This window comes from Mus caroli, chromosome 6 (assembly GCF_900094665.2).
Source record: "Mus caroli chromosome 6, CAROLI_EIJ_v1.1, whole genome shotgun sequence".
NCBI classification, from domain to species: Eukaryota; Metazoa; Chordata; class Mammalia; order Rodentia; family Muridae; genus Mus; species Mus caroli.
This window is the reverse complement of record NC_034575.1, coordinates 49,773,615-49,794,274: the sequence shown is the minus strand read 5'-3', so window position 1 is coordinate 49,794,274 and position 20,660 is coordinate 49,773,615. Positions and strand designations below refer to the sequence as shown.

Here is a 20,660-nt window from a genome sequence, read left to right as displayed (position 1 = left end):
GTGTGCATGAAGCAATCTTCATTATCACACATGCTTGGCATTTTTGCCTGATAATCACATCTCTCACAGCCCCATGAGGAGTAGGGCATGATTAGGGAGGAGGGAGTACTCTGGTAGGTGGAGCCAAATACCTGCCAAGAGGCTTGGCAGCCTAATTTGATTGCCTCCTGTAACTCTGAGGATCCTTTGAGGGTTTGGTGGCTGTGTTAGGGTCCTGCAGAGGACATAACCACTTAACCCATGCATATACTCCTTATCTGTGATGCCCTCCCACCAGCAGTCTACTTCTCCCCTCACCTGAATGGATAGAGACCTGATAGGACTCTGAGCAAATCCTCTTTTCAAGGGAAGTGCCCCACTCTGGCCTATATGGGGTCTTCATCTGCTTTTGGCTCCCAACAGTGGTCCTCTGAGAGGACCTCTGTTCTTCCAGGATGAGACAGACATTGTGACTGCCATGTCTGTCTGTTCACACTGTCCTTCAGTCTGGAATGATCATTCTCTCAGTTATTCATTTGTGCTTTAAGGCCCAGGGTAGTAGCTTGGAGAAGTTTCTTCTTTGTCCATTGAAGAGATTGGCAAGCAGCATCTATTGAGCCCCCACAATGTGCTGGGACCTGTTTTAAGTGCTTCTGTGTGTGATCTCGCTTTATCTTAGAATGCTGCGAGGCTGCAGCTTCACACCCAAGACACAAAAGCTTGGCAAGCTCTTCGGGCCACATGGATACCACTGCAGCTTCTTTCTCTCAGACCTACACGTCGAGTTTCCTGGACCAACAAGTTGAATGTCCTGTGTGTCCCTCTATGCTTCATGAAAATCACAAGCTCTATCTATACCAGAACAACTCAGACTAAAATTGTCCCACCATTTTGAAATGCAGATTCTGGTTGGGCCAGGCTGGGATGGAGCCTGAATGAGAAACTGCAAGAAAGCTGCTGCTCTGAGTAAGTAAGGTTAGCATCCAGAGCCAGGGAAAGTCCTCTGCTGTCTGTTTAGCAGAGCTGAGTGCATATGGCGACGAGGTCTCCTCACTCTCAGCAGACTGGGGTCAGGGGGCTGTGGTCCCTTGGTCAGAGCTGGTGCCATCCCTGTGACACAGAGACACTGAGGGTAATCAGACAAAAATCTGAATGCACCTTAACCTTAGGACATCTCTACACCCTGGCCTAGTTCTGACTGCCAGGACTCCTGCTGTCCTGAAAACTGCTTTGAGTGGCACCCCAAGGGAATAGAGCCAATGTCCTCCCAATCTGCCCATCCCTACCCTCTGGCCATAGGGGAATTTGGGTCCTATAGTTAGCAAGGGTGTCTTGTATAGAGGCATCAGATGCAAGGGCAGAAAGGGCTATGTCTTTGCTCCTAAAGCCAAGTAAGAGAGTCCCCAGGAGAATTTCTGTAAAGCTTGTAGCAGACTTCAGAGTACATCTCCAAGTAGATCAACAGAAAGATAACTACAACTCCTTAACACACATGTATGTGAGTGAGCATTTACAATTTTAATACTGGTTGGGAAAAGGCTATGGGCCACAGAAGCCCACCCATTTACTTCATCCCTAGAAAAACAGTGTACTCAGACAGACGGTGATGGCACATGCCTTTAATCCCAGCACTTGGGAGGCAGAGGCAGGTGGATCTCTTTGAGTCTGAAGCCAGCCTGATCTACAGAGCAAGTTCCAGGTCAGCCAGGGCTACACAGAAAAACCCTATCTCGAAAAAAAAAAAGAAAGAAAGAAAGAAAGAAAAAAACAACAAAAAGAATTGTCTAGCTCCTGCCCTCTGGAGCATGGCACTGGCACCTGTTTGTTACAACACCACACAACACTGATGGTGAATGTCACCCTGGGCCCTGTCAGGCACATGGTAAAATGGAAGCAGGAGTCACCACAATGTGCAAGATTGTGGTGGTTAGATGCAAGAGCCACCACAGTGTGCATTTTGAAGAGAGAGAATCATGGAGACTGGAGGGTGGAGAGGAGTAGCTTGTTGTGAGTGACCAGCCCTGTCAACCCAGAGCCATGGGAGGTCCAGGGCCATGTCTGCATCTGTGGCTATGCAGCTGCAGGGATCAGTGTGGATGTCCATGGCTCGTATTACCACTAGAGAACCTGGGAACATCCCTGGTAGGGGCAGCTACTGGGGACTACATGGACGTCCAGGGGCTGTGCAGAACTGACTCCAGCCCTCACTGGCTGTGGCACTCTGGAGAGCTGGCCCCATCTATCACTGATAGTGAAAGGGCCCTGTACCTCACCCAGACAGCACAATGGAGATGGGTCCTGGTGGCTAGGGTATGGGAGAGGTGATCCCCCCACCTCTCGCCATCTCCAGCAGTTGAGAAAACTGAGCACAGGAGAGCTAGCCCAGCCCCTCACCAGTTACAGCATTCAGGATTGTAGGCCCTGCACCTTGACTGGATAGTACAGCAGAGCTGACCAGGGGTGTGGGTGATCTGGCCCCAAGAGTGTGAACTGTAAGAGGGACAATGGGCCTGCCACTGGTCTGCTGTGAGGTGGTATGGGTGCAGGGATAATACCCTTAGCCCCTTCATCCTCCCCACCTGCAGCAGTAGAACTGGCCACAGGGGTAGGGGAGGGGTCATGAGAGCAAGAGAGTCACCCCTATCCCTCTCAGGCTGCAACACTTGGGAGAGTGGGCCCTGAACCTTGACTGGGCAGCACAATGGAGCTGGCTCTGGAGCTGTAGGTGCACATGAGCCAGCCCCAAGGGCATGAGAGCAGGAGAGTTAACCTTGCTTCCTGCTGATGGTGGCACTGGGTGGCCTAGCCAGAGCAATGCTGGAGAGATCACTCTGGTGGTGCAGATAAGGGAAAGCTGGTGTACTGGCCAGCTCAGCTACAACCCAGGCCCAGATCCAGGGCTCTGAGTCAACCCACCCCAAAATCTTCATCATCTGTGAGCAGCTGGGACAAGTACAAGTACAAGGGCCAGTCCTGCCGTTCTGAAGCTGCAGAAGCTCCATGACAAAGGGCAACAGCAGGATAACTGGAAGGAGTCCCAATGAGGATCCAATATTGATGGTGTCACAGAAGAGCTCGAACCAGACTAATGACTCATTGCAATTAACATTTACCAGTAAAGATGTGTAGACAAAAGGGTATACTATGGACACACTGTGACACACTGCATCACACAGTGAGATGTTTTCTCTGTTTTGTTTTGAGGGGGGAGTTGTTTTGGTTTTGTTTTGTGTGTGTGTGGGGGGGGTGTTATTTTGCTGGGGAGGTTGCAAGGGCAAAAGGATGGATATAAGATGAGCAGGACTGAGGTGCATGATGGGAAACTCACAAAGAATCAATAAAAAGTTAACAAACAAACAACTGTAGCTGACCCTCTTCTGTGGAAGAGCCAGGGGCAATGCAGGGTGTGGAGGGCCGCTGGAGCAAGGCTGGGAAGTGAAAACAGGCTGCCACAGTAACCTGTTCAAACGAGCATCCCCAGGGAAGGGAGGTGTTTCCTCTGGGGAGTTTGGAGTTAAGTGGCCATTACACTGGTTCCACACACTTTTCAATGTCTGAAGTCAACAGTCATGGCCTGTTTGTCTCTCTCTAGATCAAGGAGCAAGCGCTGAAGAGAGCAAAGTCAATAGGAAAAGACTAGCCAGCTTGTCCAGGAACTTGTCTCCATCCACACAGAGCAACAGAGGCAGAAAACTCTTGACCCTTAGCACACATGTATGTGAGCACGAATGATTTTAATACAGTTCGGGAGAGGGCTGTGAGGCACAGTCCCCTACCTCGGCACCCCAGAGAACAATGACACTTGTGATGAGGTGTTTTGATCCTGGGAGTGTTACTGAGAATGCTAAAGCTTCAAGCCTGGGAGTGGTTGTACCCAGCTCTGCCCACCTTCCACTCCAAGGCATAGTGCTTGTGTGTCTGCAATCTGGCCTCCTAGAAGAGCAAGCTCTGTGCTTTGTTGGGTCAACCTTCTGCAGTAATGCTGGGAATTGTTTGTTTTCCTCTAGCCCTGCCAAAGAGCCCCTGGCAAGGAGACTAAGTGGGTTTCATTGAAGAGATAGTTTTCCTCCCCAGGCCTGATAAACAAGGCCATTGCAGGGAAACCAGCTTCCTCAGCCAGGCACTCTGCAGCTGCCCATCTGTGGCCAAGGAAAACAAATGCATAAACATTTTGAGGAGATATAGGAAGCATTTCTACTGGGAACCTGCTGTGAATGGCCACTAAAGTTTACACAGCAAGCCCCGTGGGAGCCTAGTGCAGGACACAGCCCTTCCCGCCCTCTGCTTCTATGGCATAATTGACTCCTCCCTGCCTCTCCGAAGGTCTGCAGTTGGGACACAGTGTGTGCCCTACCCACAGGAACACAAGACAAGCTCCGTAGCTGTCCCCACCAAACCCTTAACTCCTTAACGGTGGGATTTCTCCTTACAGCAAGGGGACTTCTTATTGCAAGGGACACAGTCTAGAGCAGCTAGGCTCCTAAACCCCATGGGGACACATGGAGGCCAAAGATGGGCTGCCGGGCTAGGGTGGAGGCACCTGAAAGCTTTACCGTTATTTGGGTCCTCATTTCTTCCTGGACAGCCATATGACAGGGATTCTGAGGTCTGGAGCTTCAGTCTGAGGTTCCTGGTCTGAACTGCTGACAAGCAGCCCTGGACTCTGGCTCTGAACCACCCAGTACCTCCAGGAGTTCTTCCCTAGCTACCCACTCCTGATTTATCACGTTCCATGACAAAAGCCAGTAGATATACGCCATGTGGTAAGTGAAACTCAGAACATACCATTTTCCCTTCTAATCTCTCTCCTTATTCTGCAATGTGAGCACTTCCAAAGTCCTGCCCACCCATGATGGCAGTCAGTTCTCCCCACAGCCACAGGAAGTTGACACTGGATCCCTCTGCTTGTCCCCATCTTTTTTGCTCACCTGGGCAAGAAGTCATTTCCTGGGTACCTTTCTAGCCCTGCCCATACCAGCCTTTTTTCTAGGCCCACCCCAGCCTCATATGGCCTCACAAGAAAACCAGGTCTTCCCTGAAGTGGGCTCTCCAGACCTTTGGCTGCTCTTGGTAGCTTATATCTTAGACCACGCTGCTCCACCCAGACAAGGGCATCTCTGGGACAAAGGGCTGGGCTTGGCCTCACCTCTTGACTAGGAGATACTCAGCACACTGGAATCCTGGGCCTCCACCTCCCTGTCCCATCTTAGCCATGATGAGGGCAGATCCGGGTTCCACTCACACCAATGAACCAACCACAGTCCAAATTTGCCCTGGTCATAGGCTTGACTTTTGCTTTATGGAAGCTGCAGTAACAAGACTCCAGAGTCCCCAAAGCCAGTGACACCAGAGGCCTTGGAGAGAGGGTTATTCAGGAAGGATGCAAATGAAAGGCAGTAGAGTCTCTGGTGGCCTCCCTCCTTCCTGTCTTTGGCAGGCACAGCTAGGCCAGGAGGGAATCTCAACAGGACCCTGCCACGGCCCTTCATGGAAGGAACTGGAAGACTCAGCATGACTCTGTGGACATGCAAACTCAGGCAGGGTGACTTCTCTAAGAGACTTGACCCTAAGACCTGGGGTCCCGGGGTCATCCCAGTGATGAGTGCTGAAGCCATAGAACTCCATGTATCCAAGGGTCACAGGATGGGATCTGAGCCGTTCCAGTTTACAGATGCCCCCTTCCACCTATGAAGACAGTAAAAGGAGAGTGTGAGAGCTGCAGGGACCCAGGAAGTAAGCTTTGAGGACCCCACCCTGACCGCTTGCTCTCCCATACTCTCATCCAACCTAAATACCTATATGGCATGGATAAAAGACTCCTGGTAACAACAGGGAAGACACAGGAAACTTGTCCTTTTGTGGCATAGCTGACGGTACCTTGCTATGTTGCTATAGCTTTCTAATGATTTAAACTCATCCATGTACATCCAGACCCAGCTCTTGTCCAGCAGTGGCCCTTCAGGGGCATCTGGGTAGGACCAGGGGAACAGATAGTCTGGGATGTTCATGGTGCAGGAGAGCAGCAAGAAAGGTGAGAAGAAAGATGCAGAGGAGACTGGACAGCTGACAGCAGACCAGGACATTGCTCTATGGGACACAGGAAGCTAGGGAGCGCCATGAGTACCACAGGAACAAACAGGTTTTGAAAACTAATTTATAAAGCCTTAAGAAGAACTAAGTAGATCAAGGCTGGTATCTCAGATCCAATGGAACAGTTACTATAGGTGGGGCCGGGGGGGGTTAAACATCAGTAGAGCTGATTTTCTAAACAACCGAGGGGAATCATATTTATTGCATATCAAGAATTATGCAAATCTACTGCTTCAGGTGCCTGCCTGCATATGGATTCTAAAACAACCTGAGTTAGAATGTGGCGAGGTAGCACTATAGTCAGAGCACCAGACTGGGGCTCAGCAGTATTTCACAGTGTATAAAGTTTGGAGAGAACCAGCATTATGGTTTCAAAACCAGATGTTGAGTTAAAAACCCTAACTGCCACAGTCAAGGGGAAAAGAGAAGCTGTTCTTGTTTTAATTTAGCAACTCTCTGGGAAAGCCCAAAATCCCAAGACTGGAACTTCAGCAAGAGAGAAAACAGATCCACTCAGGGCTAACAGTGCAGTATTTCCCATCAGAATGACTGGAAGCAGGAGGGCTTATTTACAGAGATATGGCTAGAATCTGAAAGGTCCCTGACAGGTTCATGGTTTGAATTCTTGTTTCCTGCCTGGTGGTGACAGCTGGGGAACCTTTAGGAAGTGAGATCACTAGAAGAAGGTCTCTGGTGATGATACCCAACCCCTGGCTTCCCTCAGACTCAGTTTTCTAGTCCGCCATGCTGTGAGCATCCTCTGACACATGTTCCTGCCACTAAAACCAAGCTTCTTCCCCACACAGGCCCCCCTACCAGGACAGACTGAACACCCAGAAACCATGAACCAAGTGAAATCTCTCTCCTTTAAGTTGTTTGCTAGGTACTGTGGTCCCAGCACCACAAACACATCTAAAGCACTCTGGTTTCCCATCCACTGTTCAACCATCTGCAGAAGTCAAGGAACAGTAGCAACAAGCCTCCCCATTCCCCAAGCCAAGAAGAAACCTATACTGAGCATATAAACCTGACTTTTCCTGTCATTATTCTGTACACAATGCAGTATAACAAGTACTTGCATATTAGATATTATAAGTACCCAGAGACTAAACCATACAGAAAGATGTGTAGCCACATGTGAACAGTATATGGTATTTTAAAGAAGGGATTTAAGCAGCCTCCGATCTTTATATTCTCAGTCCTGAGTCCCCACCCCCCACCCCCCATCAATGCAAAGCAACAACTGAATGGTTCATCTTGGACCCAGTGGTCCTCACCCTTAGCCCATCTTCCAACTCAACCCCCATCTTCTACCTCAGAACTTTTCTGTCTTCTTCAGCTCTCTGCACTGCTGCCTCGGTTTCTCTAGTTTTTAGGCTGAAAATCACTTTTTCCAGAGGTAGCAGAATTCGTACTCCCTCTGTCTTCTAATTCACTTTCCTGTAGGTTATAAGCAGCTTTTGGGCAGATTTATAAATTACATTTCCCCTGTTTCATATTTTCTATGTTTTAAACCATCACATTTCTCATCAAAGAAACGAGCAGATTGTCATTTGAAAAAAGTAAAACAAAACAAAATGACAACACATCTTAGCGGGAAACTCTCTTCCTCCCATGGAATGCTTCGGTATGGAAGATAGTAGCTGCACACAGCCACAAAGGAACAATTAGCATCACACTCTTGCCCCACCAGGGTACAACATGGACAAGATATACTTCCCAAACCCTCTGAAGGTGTGCGAATATGCAAGACAGAATGTTGCCCTAACGTATACCCTAGTCAGTGTTCCAGGAAAGCTGGGTTTCTGAAATTTTTGTAAAAACTAATCTGCTTAAAAGACTAGGCATGTGGGGAAAGCCAGCATAGGCATAAATGTTAATTTGAGGAAATGTCCCCAAAATTCTGTGTTCTCTTTGGTGTCATTTGATGGCACCCAGCAATGCTACCCAGCAATGTTGAAAGATCTCACCCCTATAGGACACGCAGCTTTTTGGCAGTCAACCCATGGCTTCCTGCAGGGGAGGCAGTTGGTTCCATTTTGGTCACAGTACTCAGAAACAATTCAAAAGGAGACCTTTTGAAAGCCAATGCTGAAAGAATCACCTTCGTAAAATCCATTTTCCAGCCTAGCCCGTGCTGGGACTCGAACACCAATGCAATCATCACTGCCCAAGCTCCTTCCTGATCGTTAGTGTGGAATCCCAAGGGTTAATCTTGATCTACGAGATTCGGGAGAGCCAGTTGCCTCAGTGATCTCTGTTGCCCGAGACCCCTTCCCCAGCTTCTAGCTCATCAGGTAGATCTAGCGGACTCTATCAGGTATGGTCACATAGATAGAACACATCCACTTTGATGGAACACAGCGGAGCCTTTGCATTTGCCTTCACTGAATGGTAGACATGGTCACCATACGGCTAGGTAACTTGACGTAACTTGAGAAGTTAATTATTATGTGAGGAGTCTTCTGTTGGTAAGATTTGGGGGGAATCTCATGAAGTTCCAGGGGAGACAGCATAGGTCTCAGCAGGGGAAACAGACCCTGCTCTGACTGGTACCCTGAACAACTATAGGTGGAGAGGTGCTGAGCCCAGGTTCTGAAAGGTAGGGCTGACCTATTGCAGCTACTGAGTTAGTCGTGATTCAGTATCTGTAATAATCTAATTTTTTTGAAATTTGTAATTATCTTTTCCTATTCATCTTTGCTGTTTTGAGGTGCACCATTAAATAACCTTTTTTTATTCTAGTAAGATTTATATATAAGCATCAATGTCTTGCTTAACAAGAGCACAACTTAGATGGCTCGGTGGTTGAGATCCCCAAATGGTGATGAAAGGGGGCACACAGGAGAGAAACAGATCCACCCTCAGCCTGGTCCCCAGGGACTACACAAGCACCCTCTTCATAGCCTCTCAACCCCTGGACTCCACCTTCCCCGCTTGCAGGCAAGCTTAGGCTCTCCCAGGGGCTCCCGGCACACAAACTGGGGTTTGGCTTCAGTACAGGGTGAGTCATATTCACCCACCACTAAACAACATCTGTATCCCGACAGTCACGGAGCCTCACCGGCAGGCTGCTAGGTCTGTGTTTGGTTTTGAAGCCATTCAAAAGGCATCTAGGCCCCCACATCCTGGCCCGCAGGTGCAAAGGCAGTGGAGAGAAGTGCTTTGCTATGGAATGGGAAATCAGGGCCATGTGAAATGCTGGAAGGGTGAGCATGACAGTTGATCTGAATGGTCTAAAGTAAGAAGAGCTTTTACAGTGCTGCAGCAGCAATGAGGGACTGCAGGGGAGTGAACGAATGGGTGAGATGGAGAATTGGGGAGTGAGCAGGTGAGATGGAGAGGTGCTTGAATATACAGCAGGAGTCAGCAGACCATGCTGTCATCTGCAGTAACTCAGGAGGCAGACCCATGGTACACTTCAAACTACCTTGCCACTGGATAATTCTGGTGTGTGAGGTGTTCTGTTCATTGTAGGACATTTTGTGCCCTCTCCCTGACTATAATTGCTGAAAGTATTTCAAGACTACCAAAGGTGTAAAACCACTTCACCAAGGACTGCCAACTTAATAGTTGAGCTTTGAGCTCAAAAGTTAATAGCAATATCATCAAAAAGGCCACGGCATGAAGATACCCATTCCCCCAGCCTCAGGTCAATAACTACAGCACAGTCAGCTCCAGCCTGAACTTATCAGACCACTGCTAGACCTGATGTACTTCATAAAGGAGAGAATACCACATGGGGCCAATGACAGCAAAAAAAGAAGGCAGGCCTGTTATAACGCTCCAAACTGCTTCAGACACACCCAGGGACCCATTTGCTAGTCTTGATTTTCCAGACAGCTTGTATGCAAGTTTCTGTCCCTGCACTAGGGCCATTTCAAATCAGAGTTGGCTCTAGAGCTAGCCCAGCATGCTGCCTGCCACCTGTGCCCTTGGCCAGTCCTCCTCCTGGCCCACCCAACCTTCTCTAGGCTCAGATTCAGGCTGCTTGCAGAAGAGATCTGCTTTGGAGGTGGCTCTCAGCACTTATGGTAGACTCAGGAAGGCTGATAGTATCTGTTGCCCAGAGTTCGAAGGTTTGGGGACACTCATCCACCCCAGCTCTCCCCTTCTATGCCTGCTCTGAAGCCCACTCCCCTCCCAATCTTCAGCAGGGAAATCTGGGTCTTTGAATATTCACTCTTTACACAAGTCAGCACACTGTCCAGTACTCACCTCCAAGTCCCCCCCCCCCACTTGCTTGTTGGCTCCTTCTCCTGCCCACCTTCCCCTGCATCTTCAGAGCCCATGGTAAAGGTCAGGAGTACACCTGTACTTCTGTGTTCTATTTTACAGTGGCTTGAGAAAGAAAAAATGATGGCTGACAGCTGGGTAGAAGTGAGTTCAGGAGGACAACCCATGCAATGAGACAAGCCGGGGCAAAGTGGGATATGTGGACCACAGCACATCAGAAGGGTGTGCCCAACATAAACAGTGGGATTCCAGGCCAGGGCATCAGCAGGGAAGGGGGTACTTGGATGGGTAGAGCATCCCTGTGGAGGTGAACACTCTCCAGGCCTCAGAGACACTGACCCAGTCTGGAACTAGTTTGCATTTCTTGTCTGAGCCTCCAAACAGAAACATCTGGACCCTAGCCCCAGGCCCAGTTATGGGCTCTTTCCTCTGTTCTCTGGCCTGCTGACAAGTGTTTCATTTTTCTCTCAATCCAGTGAGGATGGAAGCCTGGGAGAGGTCAGTGCGTGCTATTGGAAGTGACCCTCAAAGAGTCCGGTTCTGCTGATGTCGTTTCAGAACAACGGGGAGGGGCAAGAGATGGAGCCCACATTCCTGACACAGCAAAGGTAATGAGCCTCTGTGGGGCTGAGATGTGCATCATACTAAAGGACAGGGACAGCGCAAGGACCTAGCGATGGTTCTAATCAGGATGATGTTCTCTGAAGGCAAAACCCAGAGACTGGGTCTGTGTAACGCCTCCGTGACAACAGAGCCAGGTGGCAGGAAGTCACACTGTCCGCTCAGTGACCTACCACCCGGCTGGGACAGTGAGGGTCCAAGCTGCTGGTGATCCAAAATGACTTGGCAGACTGCTATGTGCAAAACCTTCACCTCCCCATCTATGAAAGAAAGGTTAGATTGGGGGATGGGGTGCTGGGCACGCCTCTATGGACTAAGCATATTGCCAGATGGCCAGGTATAGAGTTGGCACATCCTATAGGGTGGGTCATGATTCCTGCAGGGCAGGAAGGCTAGGCTTAAGGATAAGAGGTCATCTTCCCCTGGATTGATCATGGCTGATTCTGAATTTGATTTCCATTTGGTTGAACTCTCTGAGAGTGAGAATGAGTTCTTATCATTTAGAAGAAACAGCTGTTTCTTCTAAAGAATCAAGACAGAACTTCCATGAGCCTTGGCACATTGAGCAGGAAACTCCACTCACCAGGTCTCCAGCTAGCCACTCTCCTCACACGGACAGGAGGGGTTACGGTTCAGCTGCATCTTACCAGGTATGTGCAATCTGACTCTGAGTTTGGCAGTGACCTAAGTATGGACTATGGCACCATGTGTGCCCTACAGGCAGCAGGGTTTGCCCCATAACCTCACCCCCATAGCCAAGACCATGCCAGCAGGTCCCCACAGTGACCTCAGAGGCTACTTTCCCAAGTTCCTTTGAGCTGTTTGAAAATCTGTAGCAAAAACAAAACGCAAAGCCTTTGTAATTCGACCCCTTGGACTAGGATTCCTGGCCTGCTGTTTCCCATTACAGTGGCTTGTTATCTGATGAATCAAGGGGACAGGGACCCAGCCATTCCACTCTTCATTCACCCCTTCAGCCTTCCGGGAATAATTCCGGGGAAAACTCTGGGAAAGTACTCCCATGGTAACTGGCCAGGTAGACTCACCATGGCGAATGCACTGAGAACATACAACAGGCAAAGACCTGGTGTTAGGAAGGAAGTTCCCTGGCCTCTGGCAGTCATACAGACAGGCTTGGTACCTCCCTTGGTAACTGACATGCAAAAGCAGGCTCATAAGGCAGATGGACGTGGATAGAGCCAGGGAGGCCCTTACCCATCATTAGAACAGCACTTCTCAAAAGCAAGGCCTAGAGAGATGCTTCCACAGTTAAGAGTGATTGCTGGAAATACTGAGGACCAGAGTTCAAATCTCAGCACCCAGGGAATAAGCCAAGTGTTTCACATATGTATTGCTGGGACTTGCTGGCCTAGACTATCCAAGAAAACATAAACTCCAAGTTCATCAAGAGACTCCATCTCAAAGATACTGGGTGCCAGGTGGGTGGGTATAGAGGATACCTGCTGCCTTCTTCTGGCTTCCATAGTACGAATAGGTATGCATGCACATGCCACACACACACACTGTAAACACGAATCAATGAATGTTTTCTTAAGTGATCCAAGGGCTGTGGCAGCAGCAGCAACCAGTAACTACATAGGAATTCACATCCTCAGGCCTCCTACAGAGGCCCTGGTTGACCTGGAGGTTCCAGTTCTAACATATTCCTCAAAGGAAGCTAATATCTACAAGTCTAGGACCTACGTTCTGGGGCAAGACTCCCCAGTGAGTAACCTAGAACTCACATAGGTTTCCCCTAGCCATCCCGGGGATGGATGGTGTCTGGGACCCCTAAGAGCCCCTAAGCCTGATGTTCTGAACCCTGACTATTTGTATGCTACACAAACAGTCCTCTTTCTCTCTGTGACCAACACTGAGAAGCACTTCTGAAGATGCCATTGCTCTGCCTCATCCAAGCCCCAGACCGGGAGCAGAAGTGAGAGCAGGGAAAGCCAGGCCCCACTCCCCAGTGCAAGCTGCTCTCCAGCACCTCATCAGGCATCACTGGGGGTGGGGAATTGGGTTTGGGATCCTCCCAAGAGACAAAAGCACCAATAGAACAGGTCCAAGCCCACCCTCCATGATGATGATCATGAATTGTGCTCCGTGCCAGCCATCTCAGGCAAGAGGCTACCCTCAAGGTAGGCCAAAAACTCTGAGCCATTCTCAAACAACTGCCCATCAGACTGAGCTCAGAAAGCCAGTTAAGGCTGGGCTGGGGGGGGGGGTGCTGCTTGGCCAATCCGGAGCCATCTATTGTCAAAGGAGGGCAGTGAAGGACTAAGGGGTACTACTGGTGGGAGGGGTACAAAGATAAAGTCAAAAAGAGTCTCAAGGAGCATCCCAGTCCAAAAGGAATAGAAGCTGTGCCTAGGGGCCAGTTGGGGTCCTTCTCCTTCAGAAAGATCACCCCGTGGCCTCCTCTGCTAGCCTGCATAGGTGCCAAGGCTAGGATCACCTTCTTTCCCCTTCAAAGCCTTCACTCATCACCTTGAATGACTGGCCCTTTGTACTTGAAAGGACAGGGACCCGCATGTGCCCCTAATCCTCTGATGAAAGCAGCCAGCCTATGACCCTGCAGGAATGCTGTATCCCTGTGGGGGAGGGCAGGGAACTGGCACAATGGGGATGTGCCTGCAGCCCTCCCATTTCCCCTTCCTGATGCTTCCACAGTGCCAAGGCAGTCCTTGCTCTGTTCCCCGGTTCCACTCAAAGGCTTGTTTGTCTACAGGGGGCCACAGGCCTGGAGTCCAGGCCTGCCACATGTATCTCAGGTGCTCAGGATCTCAGGGCCGGGCTGTGACTCTGGCCCCAGCTGGGAAACATATTCCTCTTGACATAACACAAGTCACAAGTGCCAAGGACAATGACAGTGAGAGCTAATGCTAGAAAGCACTTAGGAATAGCCACATGGGCTCCAAGCTGTCATCGTCCCCACTTTACAGATGACCAAGTAAGCCAGATAGGTGAGGTCTAGTGTCTCACAGTCAGCCTGCAGGCTGGCTCCAAAACTCATGCTCAGAACCACACAACATGCACTACATCCCTGGAAAAGCAACCAGAACCTTGTCTCCCTCCCGAGACACTCCTCCCTGATTCCCTACTGCACACTGAGATCTCCTAGTCACTACTGCAGACAGCTGCCCAAATGAGCCCAGAGGCTTCTATTCGCGATGGCCCACAGACCCTAAAGAGCACAGCCCCAGCCTGGTGCACAACAAAGCCTAGAAGAAAGGAATGGGCTTCCCTCAACTCTAGCCTGGGCTGCAGCCTCCCCTAAATGCAGAGTCAGGATGAGGTGTCAAGGACCCACCGAGTGCCTCAGAGACAGGAGCCTCCCTGCTCAGTGTTCTGAGTGGCTATACCACACAAGGTAGGGAGGTACTACTGTTGTGGTCACCCACAACCCACCATGCCCTGACTACCCTATCCCCTCTCCCAATTCTATTCAGTCCTTCAGCTCTTGAAAAGTCAGCAAATTGTCAGCCCAGTGGAGACATCGGCTTCAGTGTAAGCCCCCAGGCCAGTGTCTAATCAGCTGCATCGTATTACCTGACCACACCCTTCTAAATCAGGCCACCCCAGAAGCTGTTTGTCTTTCTGTCCACAGGCTTAATATCCCCAACCAATGCACGTCCTGGCCTCCAGGGTGAGTTTTATGAAGTTAGAGGCAGCCCCACTCACTTGGTTCTGATACAGAGTTCAAGAGGAGGGACAAGGTCACTGCAGCTGTCCTCTGGGGCGGTCTTGGTGGTATCTAGGAAGGAAGGGGGGAAAGCACTATGTCATCTCAGGGATAGGCACTGCCACTGCGGCCAGGTTGGGCAACTCCGGGGGCCTACCCCATCCCTTGGGTATGATGGACCCATCTTCATCTTGACTGGATCCTCCCCCCTTCTTGGTCATTAATTCTTACCAAGACAGTGCACTGGCCTCTTATCTCTGGCCTTCACCAAACCTACGCCTTTCTTTAGTTATCAAAATATTTTTTCTAAAAGCAATTGTGGTCTCTTTATTCCTCTACCCTAAATCCTCCTATGACACCCTATTGCCTGAAATGCAAATCCAAACATGTCAGCATAGCTTACAGGGCACTTGCATGTGGCCTTAACTTCATCTTCCATTCTTAGTGCCATGGAGTGCTCAAGGCCCACAGCCCTCTCTTACAGGATGGCCAGGCTAGCATCACTCTCCGGCCACCCATGATGATCCCAAGAAGGTATGTTAAAGCTGGTTCTGGAGTAGCCTGGAGGCTCCCTGAAGAGATGCATTTGGGTGTCTCACCAACAGTCAGCCGTATCTCCTCCTGCTGGTTGGCCAAGCCGTCATAGTAATACAGGTCAAAGAGCCGCTCAGACCTCCAGTCGCACAAGAGCTCTGGCTGTAGGCTGAAGAGGATGCTGAAGTGGCTCTCACTGCAGACCACCCAGATGGGGAACCTTGGCGTCTTTAGGAAGCAGCCAACCTGAAGGACAGAAAGACCTAAGGTAACATGCTGACCAGCTGAGGGGAAGCTTGCTTCCCAGAGATCCTTGCTGTGATGTTAGAAACCCTGCCTGCTGCCCAAACCACAGGCCTACCTTCTAGAGCTGACTACCCCACATCAAGGATCACAGGGAACTCACACACAATCCCCTACACACACATACACACACACACACACACACACACACACACCCATTGGTCCCAGGTGACATCCATGCCACAACCTAGTCAATTAACTCTCTCTTCTCCTTCAGTCTCTCACACACCTCACTTGTGTGTGTCTCAGCCATGGCCTCCTGCTACTTGCTGAACTCCTCAGTCACTCAGCTCACCAGTCCCTGAGCTTTCCCATTCTTTGTCCTCCCTTCTGAGAGCTTTATCACCTCAACTGCTCAGTCAGAGAGCAGGTTATCGTTGGCTCTTTCCAGTTCCCGGGGGCATGTCACTGAGCAACTGCCCCCCTCAACCATAGCACCATAGTGCATCATTTGCCTTGTGACACTGCTCAACACGTGCACTGCTACCATGAGACCGCCCAATGTGCCAACAAACGGTTGAAAACTGGAGATCCTCAGGAATAAATACTGGACTTCAACTAGAACTGTGCTTTCAAGACAGGTAGAACTGAGGGCCCTGGGGAGAAAGGAGGGGAGGGGTTGAGCGAGCAGTCTATGGGTGAATGGCTGACAAGTTCAGGGTATAGCAGGCTACTTGGTAAAGGGAGCCTGTAGCATGAGGCTGAGGCAGCACCAGAACATAATAAAAAAGGCTCTGGCGACTGCTAGCCAGGGACTCCCAGGGCTGGCCAAGGGTGTGTAGGAACAAAACAGACCCTGCCTGTTAGCATTCTGTTAGCACCAGCCAGGTAGGCCTGACCCACTATAAAAGGGGCTGCTTGCCCTCTCCTCACTCTCTTGCTCTTCCCTTCTTGCTCCTCTCTGTCTCCTTGTTTCTTCCCCCTTCTCTCTCCATTCCCCCCCTCTCTATGTGCCCTGGATAAACTCTATTCTATACTATACCTTCATAGTGTGGCTGGTCCCTCAGGGGGAAGGATGCCTTGGCATGGGCCTGCTGGTGCCTCAGGGCATGGGGAGGGGAGTTAAGAGGGAAGTAGAGGCAGAGAGAGAGAGAGAGAGAGAGAGAGAGAGAGAGAGAGAGAGAGAGAAGCAAAGTAGAGGAAGAGGTCAGCCATGAACATGTGGAGAGAGAGGGGGAAGGGAAAAGGGAGGGGGAAGGGGGAAGGAGACAGTGAGAGAAAGAAGGGAAGAGCAAGAGAGCGAAGAGGGGGCAAGCAGCCCCTTTTATAGTGTGGTCAGGCCTACCTGGCTGTGGTTGTGGGGCAGAGCTTAGACAGAATGCTAACACTCACGTGCCCTCCCCCACCCAGAACACAGGCATGATGCTTCCTGCAAAGAGAAAACTACCTTCTGAGCCCTTGGGCAGGCAGCCTCGATAATGCACTTCCGTGAGTGCCCTAGACAGCACCTGTCTAGGTGCAGCATCAGGTTATTCAGCAACATTGAGCTGGTCCTGTCTAATCCAGCCTCTCCAGGGAGATGAGAGATTTGCTGCTCAGGTATTTACAGTCTCCGTTGTGGATTAAGGAAAGAATTAAGCTATCTTCCCAACACGGAGAAGGGTACACTTACTCTAGGACCTACCACAGAGTAGCGAGACAGGTCCCACCTCAGGGGTAATGCTGAGCTGCAGCTGCCTGGGATAGGGGGCCTGTGCTCAAGTCCTCCATGAAGGACTTACCTATTAAGTGGAGTGTAGGAACCACATTTACAAAGTACCAGTTGCTTTCTTATTAAAGCCCCTCTCCACTCAGCTGTGTGTGACACTCTGTCCCCTTGCCTAAGGGCAAGCTTGCTCCTCCTGAGATATGGGGCATTTGGGCATACCTGACCCCCACCTAACCCTTCTATAGGCTTAGCTTCCTTTCTGTGCTCACAAGAGCCTTTTCTTGAGAGACATGGCCTGGCTCTGTGCTCACTCAATACAGGCTGGGAGAGTGCCTCCAGCCAGCCATGGGCAGGCCTGAGCGCCATCAGCTCCTGAATTTTCCAAAGAGGGACAGAGGGCAGTTTGCCATTTATAAACAACAGTCAAAAGATTAAGAGCAAAACAGCTGCCCAGAGGGCTCATAAATGAGAGTGCTCATTCACAAGCCTTTTCCAGAGGAGACATTTTCCAAAGAAACTTCCTCGGGGGTCTTAGAGAGCTGGGTGTGCCATTTCCTTAGTGAGGGCCAGGCTCTCTCCTGTGGGCCATGATACACTTTAATAGGTTGTTTTTGTTTGTTTGCTTTTATTGTTCTGAACTTTTAAACCTACTTTTATTGTTGAGGAATAACCGCAGGAGATTATGGCAAACCTGCGCTCTGCCACCAAGCCACACTCCTAGCTCCTGAGATTTTATTTAATGCCATTCAAATTTTTTCACACCAGCAAGGGGACATCTATGCTGTGAATTTTAACAAACACCATCTAAGTTAGTAAGATCAGCTTTAACAATGGTCTGATTCTAAACAAGCAAATGGGCGGCTTTTGAGCCATAGGTGTGCTTTAGGGTGCACTGTTTCTCAGGACAGTGTCAGATTCAACGTTTGGAGGTCAAGAATCCTACCTTTCAATGTGCTGTAGCTATCAAAGTCTCCCTCCACCAGCTATGGCCAGAAAGGCCAGCTCCCTTCACAGCCTCACAAGCTTTTGTGCCGTTTTCATCTCCTTCTTGTCGCTCTTATTGAAACTGCAGCGGCGCTGATTTAATCTCGACTGTCAGGCTGGTGTGCTGGGAACATTTTTCATGTGAGAATGTGCCAAATGACTGGTAGACTTCTAGATTTTTATCGTGCACTGCCATTGCATTCTCTTGGGTTTTGTTGTTTGGGTTTATTTTTAGTCTTTGTTTTATGGGGGGTAATTGTTTGTATGTTGTTGAATGGAGACAGGAACTCCACATGTAGCCCAGGCTGGTGTTAAAATTCTAGATTCCTGAGTGCTAGGATAACAAGCAAATATCACATGCCTAGGTCTCCTGTAATATTTTATATTAAGTGAACTACCCTTTCCCCATTAATTTGCAATCTAGCCATTGTGGGTGTGTATGTGTGTGTTTGTGCGTGTTTTCATGGATCCATTTGTCTAGTCTTAGGCCTATGTTTTGATTACTGTGGTCTTCACTGTGCTGGTTGTTACAAACTCCACTATGTACTTCCAACTACCTGGCTCTTCCTGGGCACTTGTTCTTTCTTAGATAAACTACTCTGCAAAGCCTTTGGGATTTTTCTTCTGTTGATGTGCTGGGATCTTAATCTAGTATCTTGAGTGTGATAGGCTAGTGCTCTACACTGAGTAATGTCTAAGTCCTGTTGGGGACTTTTAATTTTCAGTTTAGGGACAGTATATCTTTATCACACGGGATCTCACTACTCAGACTTGGTATGTTACTCTGATCTTTTTTGTATTTCAGAAAATTATCTAGAGATCTTGAATAACCTTGGTTATGTTTAGTCCTTGGTACTTTCATGTTTTTTTTTTAATTTTTCATTTTTGAAAAGTAGCTCTTTGGGTTTGCATTGTCTTTATCAAGGAGGTTTTGTGTGTGTGTGTGTGTGTGTGTGTGTGTGTGTGTGTGTGTGTGTGTGTGTGTGATACCCAATCACCATTCTAAGCTTTCAGAGGATGACTATAGTGGTTTTCAGTTGGTTTATATTTATTTCTGAATAGGTCACTGCATCCACATATGAATTTTTAGGGGTAGTTTTAATTTTTCTTAAACATTTAGTTATTTTGTATATGGGTGTAGGTGCATATATATGTGAAGATCAGAGAACAACTAGGGGCTTAGTACCTTCCTTCTATCACATGGGTTCTGGGTCTTGAGCTCAGGTCAGGAGGTTTGGTGGCATGTGCTCTACCTGCCTAGCCATCTTGCTTGCTCTCAGTGGTGTTCTTTAAATCTGGATCTTAATCTCTCACAGAAATGGTGAATGGCTCCAGTCAGTACAGACTGCGGCATTCAAGCACTTGTTCTCAAGGATCAGCACTTGACCACAAGCAGAGTTGTCTTCCTGTCTATGATGGTAGCAGTCATTTGATGCAATTACACTTTATCCTCGGCAACGCAAAAGACTATGAGGACACAGTGCTAGAGAAAATGAGATCAATGAAGACAGCAGAGAGAAATCACTCAAATGAATACAGATGTGCAGCACCTCACCCTGTCAGTCACCACCATGTCTCCTGTACCCAACAGATGCAGCTGCTGACCGCGTGTGGACATACCACTAACTAGAACAGTATACCATCATTTCAGAAGGGCTGAAATGTGAGAAAATGCCTATCCTAGAGGCAATAAAATATGGTGCTTAGATCAAGGAAAGGCCTACGAAGGAATCAGGTGCTTGGAGGGAAGGTGACAAGGTGAGAGAACTCAACTCAGAGGGATGACAGAGGTGACTAAGACTTCCCTTTCAGAAAGAAACATTAAGGCAAAGCTTGAAGAGTGGAGTTAGGCAGAGCAGGTGGAGGGGAGAGCATATGCAGAGGTCCAGAGGAAGGAATGACTCCCAAAGAGGCAGATGTAGCTAAAGGCCCAACATCTGGAGCCAAATGTAGAGGGAGGGTCATAAGTCAAGGCAAGCTCGGAATTTTAATCTCTGCATTAGTTATTTGTACTCAGGCCACAATAGAAAGACCACACAATGTGTGGCTTGAACAACATAATCTTATTGTCTCAAAAATTCTGGAGCATTCTGAAATCAAGGTATCATCTGGACTGTTTGCCAGGGATAGCTCTCTCTGGCTTCTGGTTGACTGCCATTCTGTCTCTCACAAGGTCTGTCTGTGTCTACGCACTAATCTCTTCTTATGATGACGCTGTTGTGTGGATTAGGGCCATCCTGGTGACCTCATTCTAACTTAATCACCTTCTTAAATACCATCACCAAATACAGTCCTGCTCAGAGGTCCCGGGGCTCAGGACTTCACATGTGAATTTTAGCGGACACATTGTAGCTTATGATCGTATTGCAAAGTGAATAGCCCTTACTTTTGAACATAGGATGGTATGATTGCATCTATGTTTTTAAAGATTACACTGCCTTAGTGAAGGGGCAGGATGGGAAATGGGGGTGTCAGGATCAATGATATTCAAATCCTGGGTCTTCCTCCTGGCTATGGGGCCAGCTAGGCCAAGTATTTGTCTCAGTCCAGACCTTGAGTGCTCAGCTTCTTTGAGTATGA

The 20,660-nt window shown here is 49.1% G+C and overlaps 1 protein-coding gene across 2 annotated transcripts in view; it reads right to left on the bottom strand.

Annotated features, from left to right (window-relative positions):
* Positions 1 to 3,707: 3,707 nt before the first annotated feature.
* LOC110296884 (probable ubiquitin carboxyl-terminal hydrolase MINDY-4) overlaps positions 3,708 to 20,660 on the bottom strand; it is an 88,244-nt gene continuing 71,291 nt past the window's right edge. For both annotated transcript variants that reach the window (XM_029478745.1, XM_029478746.1), the window contains exons 12-14: positions 15,211 to 15,391; positions 14,611 to 14,683; positions 3,708 to 5,664 (exon numbers count right to left, since the gene is read on the bottom strand). In XM_029478745.1, the coding sequence (XP_029334605.1) occupies positions 5,616 to 5,664; positions 14,611 to 14,683; positions 15,211 to 15,391 (303 nt within the window). In that variant the 3' untranslated portion in view covers positions 3,708 to 5,615. The remainder of the gene's footprint in view (positions 5,665 to 14,610; positions 14,684 to 15,210; positions 15,392 to 20,660) is intronic.